At 40.7% G+C, this 12,213-nt stretch overlaps 1 protein-coding gene across 1 annotated transcript in view; it reads right to left on the bottom strand.

The window, feature by feature from the left end:
- Chn1 (chimerin 1) overlaps window positions 1-12,213 on the bottom strand; it is a 152,226-nt gene that overhangs the window by 112,512 nt on the left and 27,501 nt on the right. Inside the window, exon 2 of the mRNA XM_055600555.1 lies at window positions 3,647-3,685. Within this exon, the coding sequence (XP_055456530.1) occupies window positions 3,647-3,685 (39 nt within the window). The remainder of the gene's footprint in view (window positions 1-3,646; window positions 3,686-12,213) is intronic.

The raw sequence follows: 12,213 nt of genomic DNA, 5'->3' as shown, positions 1-12,213 counted from the left end.
TAGGAGAGTTTAGGGGAGTAAAGGAAAGAATGATGTAATTATGTTATAATCTCAAAAAAAACAATAAAAATATTTTTAAAGGAACTGAAAATCTATATCTTTACTTTTTAAAATTAAGAAAGCCACTTTTCCTTGGCTTTTTTCTCATGATATTTATAGATCCCTGAACTGGCATATTAAAATAGTTCTAAATATCTTACTTCGCTGAGTTAGTTCATCAAAAGTACTTGTGTGAGTCTAGAAATTAAAGAGATGACGTGAGGGGGATAATTCTGAGGTGAAGAAGGGAGCAGCGAGCACTGACAGCAGACGGGGCCTAACAGTGAGGGTGTGCACATAACTCAAAGAGGTGTCTCCACCGTAAGAGGAGATGACAATGTCAGGCAGCCTGCATCCAGGGCTCCTCACAGCTAGGTGTAGGACAGGGTGAAATCCAGCTCACTTAGCTGGGTCTCAGCCTTGAGGCCCGCTGCTGAGGTGCCTACCTAGCATGTCAGAGTGCACCTGGCTTCCCACTCTCCCAGCACCCCTCGGTGTCTACCTGTGCCAGGACATGGCAACCCCACCCTCTGCTGCTCTTCCTTCCCCCAGAGGCTCTTCCCTATCATCCAGACCCTTTATGTGTACTCTCCTCTCCCTCTCCTCCTGTCACTGCACTCGACTTTTCTTACTTTCTCAACCCGACCCCCCCAAATTCTCTTCCTGTCTGCATGGCAATTTTCCTGGCCTCATTCTTTGAGACCAATCAACTTGCCCAAAAGCTGCCCCCAATAAAGTTACTTTTTTTTTTTCAAATATTTATTTACTTATTTTACATATATGAGGGTTCTATCTGCATGCACACCTCCATACCAGAAGAGGGCATCAGATCCCAGTATGGATGGTTGTGAGCTGCCATGTGGGTGCTAGGAATAGAACTCAGGGACTTCTGGAAGAACAGCCGGTGCTCTTAACCTCTGAGTAATCTCTTCAACTCCTGCTTTCATACTCAATTTGTCTTGAATTGGCTTACTTCGTCAGCAAAAAAAAAAAAAAAAAAAAAAACCTATTACACATATCTGTTTTTGTCTGTAAAATAAGATATGCTGCCTTCTTTGTCAATAAAATGTTCTAGAAAGTACTGTCACCTACAAAACTCCAATTATGACAACTGAGTCAAGATTTATATATTAGAACTAAAGTAAATGTGATTTGAGCACACACTCTACAGTTTCTGGTTGTAATTAGTAAGCATTTGTTTGGTCAGCAAGAAAATAGTAAGATACTCAAGTGAGAGTAAAGGGGTGACAACCTCACACAACAGAACTGACAAAGGTTTCACCCCTGTGTTTTTCCTAACATTAAATTGTGTAGTTATTTTTAATTTCTTTCAATACTTTTAATTGCCCAAAAGGGCATGATTCTATTACATGGAGGGAAGTTTTTAGATAAAACACCTCCTAAAGTAGTAGGCAAAGAACATATGTATTTGGACATTTATATCAAATACCAGCAAATTTAGACTCAACAGTACACCTGTGAGAAGTTTCATTTAAAAATTATTCACAGAAGCCAGGTGTGGTGGCACAAGCCTATAAACTCAAAACTTGTAAGTCGGGGCAGGATGATTAACATGAGTTCAAGTCTAGTCCAGGCTACACAGTGAGCATCAAGTCAGCCAAGCCTGCAGAGCAGCCATGAGCCAACTCTCTTCCAAAATACAGATTTAAAAATCACACACAGTAAAAAGGTCTAATTAATTCAGGCATTTTTCCCTCAGGTTAGAACTTTGTTGAATTAAAACTCACTTGAATTAAAATTGATAATCATGGGCTGGAGAGAGGGCTCAGTGGTTAAGCACACTGTCTACACTTCCAAAGGACCTGGGTTCAATTCCCAGCACCCACATGGCAGCTCACAGCCATCTGTAATTCCTGCTCCAAGGGATCTGATACCCTCACATCAATGCACATAAAATAAAATTAAATAAATTATATATTTTTTTAAAAAGCTAGGTATGGTGACATATGCCTTTAATCCCAGCATTCATGAGGCAGAGAAAGGTGGATCACTGTGAGTTTGAGGCTAGCCTGGTCTACAAAGTGGAGTCCAGGACAGCCAAGGCTACACGAAGAAAAAAGCCCTGTCTCAAAAAAACATAAAAATAAAAATAAACAAAATAAATAAGTAAATAAATTTAAATTAAAAATAAAATAAAATTGTCACTCAACTTATTTGTGGAACGTCATTGACTAAATCCAAGATGACAGGAGTTTAACATATTTTGTCATGTTAGAAGTGTCAATGCTTATATGATTATTAGTGAAATTCTCAGTCCTGGCAATAATAACAATCAAATTCAGAGATCACAAATTAGCATCTTAAGAGGCAAAAAAATCAGCTCACCTATGATTTATTTGCCTTTCAATTTTGTTTCAACAAAAGTAAAACAGGGAATTCCTGTTTCTTTCTCAAAACAAACAAACAAACAAACAAACGCCTCAACCATGACACCAACAGATCCAGAGTGGTCCCCACAACAACAAAACAGAGCTGGTTCAGAGCGGAGGCCTTCAGCACCTGTCTCTGCTTCCTTGAAGTCCCTACAGCGCGCCCACCTGCCAATTACATTTAAGATTTTAGTTTATGTTCGTTTAAGAAGGGTACTAAACTCAATCCTGATTCCCTATTGGTTTACACTTTTAAGGTTTTTATGTTTCTGTGTTTTCATAAGTTCAATTGACCCTAAACTGGGATATTAACTGTCTCAAAGACTCCCAGTAAGGGCCAGCGCGGCTCAGCTGGTGGCCGAGCCCAGCAGTCTAAACTGAGTTCTGGGGACCCACGGCGGAGCAGGAGAGAGCCAACGCCTACAAACTGTCCTCCGCCTTCTGTATGCCTGCCATGCCACACATCTGTGCGCACACAGACACACATTCATACATACACTCCAGAGTAAGTTAATGAAATGTAACCTAAAATATTTCTAAGGAAGCACAGTAAAAGATTCGTTTTTACAGGATCTTACAGTGAAAGGTGTTTATATCCCACTATGCCCTACCCAAGGCCAACATCTACAGCAACTTTTAGCATTAAATCACTCATTTAAGTTTAAAATATATAATACAGAAAAGTAAAGTACAAATCAGCTAAGTGTTGAGGTTTTTTAGTAACTAAATTTAAGCCACAAAGAAAGAGTTTGAATGCATTGTTTATCCAAAAATCTGTCAGCAGAACTGTCAGCTACACACACACACACACACACACACACACACACACACACCCCTTGTATACCTTGAAAAAAATTAAAACCATTCCTCTTTTACCTCCTTTCACTGATTTTGTTTTGCTAAGATAGACCCCTCATTCATCATTTATATATTCCTTTGGTCACTGAGAGAATCAAGATGAGAACAGTCAAACTGCTCGAATTCTTAGTTTCTTCAAGCACTAGCTTTATCAGCTGTTCCAACGAGTCATCTCAAGTTCCACTGCATGGAATTCTGTACACTAAAACACATGAGCTGCCCGCCAGACATTCAACCACACAGAGCTGTGTAGAAACACAATTTACCATAAATATTTCTTTTATGTTAATCCCAAACTTGTGAATAATTACTCACAAAAACACTATAGTCCATATAATTAAATTTATGTGTGTACTTACAGTAAGATTTCCAAACAGGAGGTCTATATTCATCTGTATCTGAAAAAATAAATTATTAAATTAATATTACTGAGTAGTTCTGTTTAAATAAGACCCTTCAGTCATTAAGTCACTCAGCACATATATTCGCTGTGCACTATCTACCCTAGTGCTAGGTACTAAAGTGCACTCAAATTTTTTTTAGCCTTGATCCTTATTTTCTTAAAACACTTTGAAAAAAATATTCAAAGAAAATCATGGTATCTGCTCAGCTGCACAGTTGATTTTTCTTTTCGTAATCATTTCATATGGCCACCAAGTAATAGCCAATATAGCCTCTTTATTTAGGCTTAATGCTTATTTCGCCAAAAAAAAAAAAAAAAAAAAAAAAATTTCTCAGATCACTGAAATTTTTCCTCTCCAGTCCAACTGACTGCATAATGTTAACCTTCACAGATGCTTCTCTGTTTCCCCCCATTATTTGGGGGGGGGGATTCTGTACAAATAGTTAATTACTAACATGAAGAGAGGAGAGTGCAAGGAACAAATCCTAGTCCTCAAATGTCCCAGAAAATTAAAACCAGGAAATGAGAAATACTCCCATGGAAGAGAATGTCCCCAGGGAGCAACAAAGAACAGGATGTGAACATCTGCTCTTCAAGTCCATTTCCCTCACTCAAGTTTAAGGAGGCAGTGGACAGAGATGAAAACCCAGGCACATGAAAAGAAGGAGATAAAGTAACAGAGACAGGCAAAGGGCCAAGTGTACTCTAGATTCTCCCTGACCATGGATAGCCAAGGAGTCGCCTGCCAGCCAAAGCCTCTGCAAGACTATGGAGCCAAATGAACATACACAGAATAGTTCTGGTGTGGAAAGATACAGTCAGTATCTGCTGGCTCTGCTGGCATCTAAAATGATCCCATTAAGCAATCTTGTCTCCAATGAGACAAGAAAAATCCTGGAAAGTTTATTGAGGTTAAACCTGACACTGAAGTAAAAATGATCACAGAGTCAAAACATTCAGCTTTCAATTCCCAACCTTTAAAATGCAACAGCACACGCGGTTTATGATGTGTTACTATAAATCAGACAAACACTGTGCTAGAGGCACCTAGCAAAACTACCAACACTGGACTTAAGACATAAAATGGGAACTGCTTTGAGTCGTGTGGAAATTGCTTAGCAACCTGGAGAAGTATTAAAATACGCCTGCTTAAAGAACAAGAAAAACTGCATAAAGAAATACATAGTAAGTCACACAACCAGTAACAGTTGACTGTCCTTCTTTGCCATAGTACCACTGAATAAAATAGCCACACACTGAATTTACAAGAAATACTGAATCACAGCTCCTAGAAGTAAAGACCAGTTTCTGCGTTTCTGACCACAGCATTGTCATCAAGCAATCAGAACATAGCTCTGTTTTGTGTTTCTCTTTAGAAATGTCTTAATATACACCGTTGACTGGCTAACCCTGAATCTAGTCCTCAACATGAGTGCTATAAGCAGCTTCTGACAGGTGTAATTTCGCTCTGAGTGTATCAAAGCCTTCTCATATTCAGGAACACCACACAGCGTTGCAAGACTATGCAAGGAGACATAGGCATTTTATCCAGGAAAAAAAAAAAATCACTAACAGAAATGCCAAAAACAAACAAACAAACAAACAAAAAACAGACCACAAAGAAATGCTTTACAAAAGGAAAGCTGAATGAGGAGGAAAGGACTGTCTAACCACAACTGGGCATAGGCAGATTACAGGGCTCAAATGTTCACAGTTCTAGGTCACAAATGACCTAGAAAATGTTAAATAATTGCTTCAGAGTTACAAGCAAATGTTTGTAAGCAGGCAAACTTACAAATTCACATTCTGTGAATTATGAAGACTAACTATAAATAATAAGCAGTTACTTAGGAAACCATCCAGTTGAGGTGAACTTTAAAAAATGGTAATTAATACGGCTAAAGAGATGGTTCAGTGGTTAAGAGCACTGGCTGCTCTTCCATAGGTCCTGAGTTCAATTCCCAGCAACAGTATTATGGGACTCACAATCATCTATAATGAGATCTGATGCCCTCTTCTGTCACGCAGGCATACATGCAAATAGATCACTCATAAAAACAAACAAATAAATAGTAGGTGTGTTGGTATTTAATCCTAGCATTCATGAGGCAGAGGCAGGCAAATCTCTTTAAGAGTTGGAGGCCAGCTTCATCAGCATAGCAAGTTCCTGGCTAGCCAAGGTACATACCGCTACCCTGTCTCAAAAACTAAAAATACATTTTAAAAATGATAACAAAAATTTAGGCTGAAATAAAATCTTAATGTGATATGTAGAAACACATACATATCTGACTAAACTGATGACATGATGCACATGGTATGGTGAAGGGAAGGGGTTTTTTTTACTGTAGATATGAGAGAGAGAAAGAGAGAGAGAATAACTGAAGGCCCCTAGAAGAATCCACAGCAGAAAAAAAAGTAGACTGAACATGGCCAAGGTTTCCTGCAGGAGAGAGAAGGACAGCAGGGGATGGAGAATAGAGAAAATAGTGGAAGAAGTAGGAGTTGGGGAGCATATCAAGAAGAGTAGGGCTAGCTATAGAACAACGGGAAGCCCATGGGCTGGAGGGAATTTGGGGGAGGATGTGAAAAGGGTTAGGATGCCAGCATGGACTTGGAAATAAGCAACAGGTCCTTGTGATACTGAGGATCCTGGAGGCCAGCCTGGGCTTTGACATGCTAATACAGCCCTTGTCTCTTCCATCAGAGGTCAAGGAGAAGACTCCTTTTGATAGACGGGAACCAGTTTCACAAGTTTCTGAGGAACGCTGGCTTTTATCTAACCACCAGAAACCCTCCTATAGTCTAGATTGACATCATCTGGATATTTGGACTGACTTTTGGGGTTTGAGAAATTGGAGTTTCTTTTGGACCTGACAATATGGACATATGCTGTGGGATTAATTATATTAACTTTGCTTGAATGAGACAAAATCATAATTCATTTGCATTTTTGAATACTAGGAAAGTCCTGCTTCTAACTAGTCATTAACAATACATAAGCACTGGTAATTTGTCATTCATTCTTTAGGAATATGATGAGTAGTCACCTCAGTGCTTCTAACAGCAGAGTATAAATTCACTATCTTGATACTTATTCATAGTCCATGTCTTAGTTAGGGTAACTACTGCTGTGATGAAACACCATGACTAAAAGCAACCTGTGGAGGAAAGGGTTTATTGGCTTACATATTCTAAATCATAGTCCACTGAGGGAAGCCAAGGGAGGAACTCAAACTGTGAAGAAATCAGAAGATGGGAACTGATGCAGAAGCCATGGAGTAGTGTTGCTTATTGGCTTCTTCCAAGTTGCTTGCTTGGCAACTTTCTTAGAGAAACCAGGCCCGCCAGCCCAGGGTGGTACCACCTATATAGGGCTGGGTCCTTCCACATCAATCATTAATTTAAAAAAAAAAAAATTATCCAAATGCTTGCCTACCGCCTGATATGGAGGCATCTTCTCAATTGAGGTTCCCTCCTCTCAGATGATACTGGCCTGTGCCAAGTTGACCCCAAACTAGTCATCACAGTCCATGTCTTAGCCTCCTTACTGTACGCTGAACTCTGAACCATCCAATGGTCTACTGTGTATAAGATGCCACATGAGGCAGAAAAGAGAGCAGGCACAAAACCAGACTGCATCCCTTATGTGACTGACTCAAAGAGTGAACTCAACAGCCTAGCTAGAGAGCCAGGAAGGCATGTGGCATGCTAATGAAGGAGTGTATCTATGTGTATCTATCACAACACAGCCTCCAGTTCCACCAACCCCAGGACTTACATAACAAGCAACCAGAAGCTCTACATTGCACAAATCAATGACTTCTTGCCAAATTACTGAAGGGATGTCCCCAGCTTCCCATCCTGTCTGCAAATAAGCAAAGTCCTCTAACGTTCACAATGCTTCCGAGTACTTACTTAACCTCTGTCCCAGTGCCTGAGGGAGAGCTGGATCCCTCTAACCTGTTTTACAGCCTCTTCGATGTACAGATGTATTGCCAAAGTCATGAAGAAATGGATTTTGCCTTTAGCTCACAAGAAATAATCTGGGCTTGCCCTGGAATACCCAGATAGTAGCAATGAAATTCAGGATACAGCTTTTGGATGATACCAGCTGACCAACCACAAGGGCACTGATGACCCAAGTATATGTGGGAAGGTCCCATTAAAGTTCTGAGTAACTAGGTAAGAAGAGTTTCTCTTCTGGGTAGAAGCGCTTCCTATAAACTGTTACTCAAAAATGAAGGAACACTAAGTGTTCTCACTCAGGACAAGGAGCAGCAAAAGCTCCACCTCTGTTTTTGCCCTGCCCCTGCTTCAAGTACTTCTCCCGTCTGGCCTGGACTTAATCTATATTCTCTTCATGGAGCAGATCATGATGGTTGGTGTTAGTTCAGTGGGTAGGGCGGTGATGGCCTGTGGTGAGTCTCTCAGGCCCTGAGTTGCCCCCAACTCCTACGGAGCCATGTGTTATAGCATGCAGGTCTTGAGTCTCAGAACTCTTGACCCTTACGGCTTAGCAGCTCCTGGAATTCTAAGCCCCCAGGGCCCACAGCCTCCCATCCTTATCTCCTCACAGCGCACCCCAACCTTTTTCAGTGCCCCTCCTTTTCTCAGCTGCCTTAGCTCCCTACAGTTTCTGTTCTCTGGAATTTTCCAGTCAAGTTCCTGCTGCAATCACTCTCCTCCCCTCCTTTTTGTTGTCAGCACCTAAGCCTGTCATACAAGAACAAGGCTCACAAGCAAGCAGGGAAAGCCCACTCAGGAGAAGGCTTTTATTGGACCTCTTGTTTTAACATCAGTGAGCTCTGAGGGTTCCTCCCAGCTGATTCAGTAAGTGAGCTCAATGGAGACAGGAAGGTACAGTGGCATGCAAATGAAGGACGCAAATATGCCAATCACAATAAGTGTCCAGTTCTACCAGCCTTTCATAGCAACCAATCAGAAGTCCTACAGTACACCATTCACTGCCTTCTTCCCAAGTGTGCCCCAACTGTGTTGTCTCCCGTGTGTGTGTGAGTGTGTGTGTGTGTGTGTGTGTGTGTGTGTGTGTGTGTCCCAGTTCCCAACCTGACTGAGAGGAGTTCACAGTGCTTACCAGTGCCCTAAGAAGAGTTGGATCCCTGTTATATTTATAGGATATAAATATATATCATTTATAGGATATTGCCAAAGTCAGGAATAGCCGTTTTTTTGGGACCCTAAACTCTTATAGGAAAAAAAAAAAAAAGGAACCCCTTAATCATTGATTTCTGACTGGGCAGTAGTGAACACACTTTTAATCCCAGCACATGCAGGCAGATCTCTGTAAGTTCGAGGCCAACCTGGTCTACAGAATGAGTTCAGGACAGCCAAGGCTACACAGAGAAACCTGTCTTGAAAAACAAACAAACAAAAACAAAACAAAAAATTGATATCAAGTTCGATTAATAAAAGACATACACTCCTGAAAACTGACCTTTAAGACAGATTGTGTTTTAATTTCAAAAATAAATTTAATTGATAAAATAAAACATTTTAAGTAAAAAGAAATGCTAATTGAAAATGGCAACTGGTCTCTGTGCTTACCGGGTGGGACAGACCTGACACAGCCTAATGCAGATACAGCCAGTGTGCGGCCTCAGCCTCCAGCTCACCACATTATAAGTAAGAGCGGAGTAAATACCGGCAACCCTGAACTCACTCGAGTCGTCGGTGTGACCCTGGCCTCGGTCTGACAGCATCCCATGCTCTCAGAGTCATACAGTAGCTGTCTACCAACAGGGCAAAGTTGGTCTTCATTTCTGGCAAATAACTACAAGATGGTACAGGGTGAGCTCGGTGCCACCAGGCCTTGATAACCTGCAGTTGACAGATGTTGTTAAAAGATGGCTGAATTTTGAAGAATATTTGCTTCAACTATCTCATTCCTTTTATTAAATACAGCTCTGCCTACTTGCACATACCATGTCTTACTCTTTGGTTTAAACACTCCTCAAGTGAAGTTAAACTTGCTAAACCTTCCATTTGAAAGAGTAAGTGGTCCATTGCAGAACAGATTACAATGCTGAATTTAGGCTCCTTTTTTTTTTTTAATGTTCAAACCAAACAACTTTTATACCATGAAATAGATATTCTTTAAAAATACACCATTCAGGCTGGGCACAGTGGCACAAACCTGTAATCCCAGAACTCAGGAAGTTCAAGGCAAGCCTGGTCTACAAAGGGAGTCCAGGATAGCCAAGGCTACACAAAGAAACCCTGTCTCGAAAAGTCAAACAAACAAACAAGCAAACAAACAAAGACAACATTCAATTTTAGATAGTTTACACTAGTAATTCATGAACACTTTAAACATTTTAAGTATTTTCATTTAGTTTACCTCTAAAATTTAAAAATTATTTAAAAATTAAAAATTATTAATTTTGACTTCTATAGTACTATTTACAGCTGGGGATGTAGCTCAGATTGTAGAGCCTGGTGTTCATAGGGCCTGGGTGTGGGCAGTGTACACTAAGCCTTACTGAGGCCCATAGAGATGTGGCCAAGTGAGGAATCAGTGGCTCCTGGCTCCTCCAAAATCCTGATCCACTGCACACAGTGTTGAGCTAACAAGGGCACACTAGTGAAGTCCCAAAATGGATTCGAGGTTAGGGCAGTGACTGATTTCTGGAGGTGACCTTGCCCTTCCCCCATTTCCTACATTTCCTTATAGTCACACCAACCTGACTGACTATTACTGGTGCTTGAGGCAAGTATGGGATGGTCTGATTGGCCCTCAATCGTTGAAAGGCTGTTACACTGGACAATAAAGTTAGACCTGCACCTTGAGTCTGGTCTCCAGAGTCTGATTCCTGGGATTCTCCATGGGCTCCATCAATACTCTTCCTCCGGTTCCTGATCCCCATACCTGGGGTCCACCCCAGCACCACATAACCACAAGGTGGTATACACCTCTCTTTCCAGCACTGGCACTGGGCAGATGGATGCTGGAGGGTCAGTAGTTCAGGGCCTGTCTCAGCTACACGGAGAATTCAAGACCCGCCTGGGACACAGGAGACCCTATCTCAGCTTTAAAATAAGAACAGCAAAGAAAAACATTTACTGACAACAAAAGCATTTCTCCCCTGCAAGGTACTGATGATGAGTTCCTTCCCACTTTCACCCTGTTCCACACAGTGTCTGGACATGGCAAAACAGTGATATGAGCACAAAATTCTTGTAATAAAATGATCATTCAGAAGAAGGGCATTCAAACAATAAATACCAAACATGTGTTTGCTGTTTTACTGTTAGTGCTTGAGAGAGTCACAAAGAAAAGTAAACCTTTACAAGAAGTTTCCTGGAAATCAATTCACAGTAAATAAAAGGCTTTTAACAGTACACACAATTTAAAACTAATGAGAAAGCATTTAAAATTGAGCTTTGCTAAATTTCTAGATACTTCACATCTTGACTGTACCTTTTTCCTAGAAAATGATTCAAACTGTGGAAAGAAGACATTCCAGCTGAAATCATTAAAATTCAGGCTGCAAAGCCATGGCCAAATTAGGTCAGCTAAATCATCCTTAGAAGTATCCAAACCAATTAAACCAACAATTGACAAGCAGGACTTCATAAATCCCAAAAAAATCTTCTAAACAACAGACCGGCCTGGAACTTTTCTAAACAACAAAAGAAGCAATCAACCGGGCAGAGACGAAGGCCACAAATGGGTGAGAATCTTTGCTAAGCTATATATCTGACAAAGAATGAAAATCCAGAACATACAAACAAACTCAGAAAACAAAGAAATAAACTAAATGGATGGCCTACTCAGCTGGGACCTGAACAGAGTTCTCTAAAGTAAAAAAAAAAAAAAAAAAAAAAAAGGCTAAGAAATATCTTTTAAAATGTTCATTTTCTCTAGCCATTAAGAAAATGCAAATCAAAATAACTTTAAGATTTCATCTTACCCCGGTCAGAACCGCAAAGTTCAAGAGAAAAAGAGGGGATGAGGGGAAAAGGGAAACTTCATTCACTGTTAGAAGCATTGCCAACTGGTGCAGTCACAGACAACAGTGTACAGAATCCTCAAAAAACTAAAAATAAATCTGCTACATGACTAAGCTATACCCAGCTATACCCCTCCTTGGCACGTGCCCATAGAACTCAGCATCTGCTCCACTGGTTCAGCCATGTTCTTTGCTGCTCTATTCACAATAGCTCAGAAGTGGAAACAACCTAAACGTCCTTCAATTGAATGGATAATGGAAGTGCGGTACATAAGGCTAGAAAGTCAGCTCAGCAGTTATGTGCACTGTTGCTTAGCCAGGAGGTGGTGGACGCCCAGCATTTATGAGGCAGGGACAAGTGGATCTCTAAGTTCAAGCCTAGCCTGGTCTACAAAGCAAGTTTTGGGACAACCAGGGCTACACAGAGAAATCCTGTTTTAAAATACCAAAAAAAGAAGAAAGAAAGAAAGAAAGAAAGAAAGAAAGAAAGAAAGAAAGAAAGAAAGGAAGGAAGGAAGGAAGGAAGGAAGGAAGGAAGGAAGGAAGGAAG

The sequence above is a fragment of the Psammomys obesus genome, unplaced genomic scaffold, assembly GCF_907164565.1.
Source record: "Psammomys obesus unplaced genomic scaffold, mPsaObe1.curated_primary_1811, whole genome shotgun sequence".
NCBI classification, from domain to species: domain Eukaryota; kingdom Metazoa; phylum Chordata; class Mammalia; order Rodentia; family Muridae; genus Psammomys; species Psammomys obesus.
The sequence above is the reverse complement of the archived record's forward strand: the minus strand, read 5'-3'. Positions and strand labels throughout refer to the sequence as shown.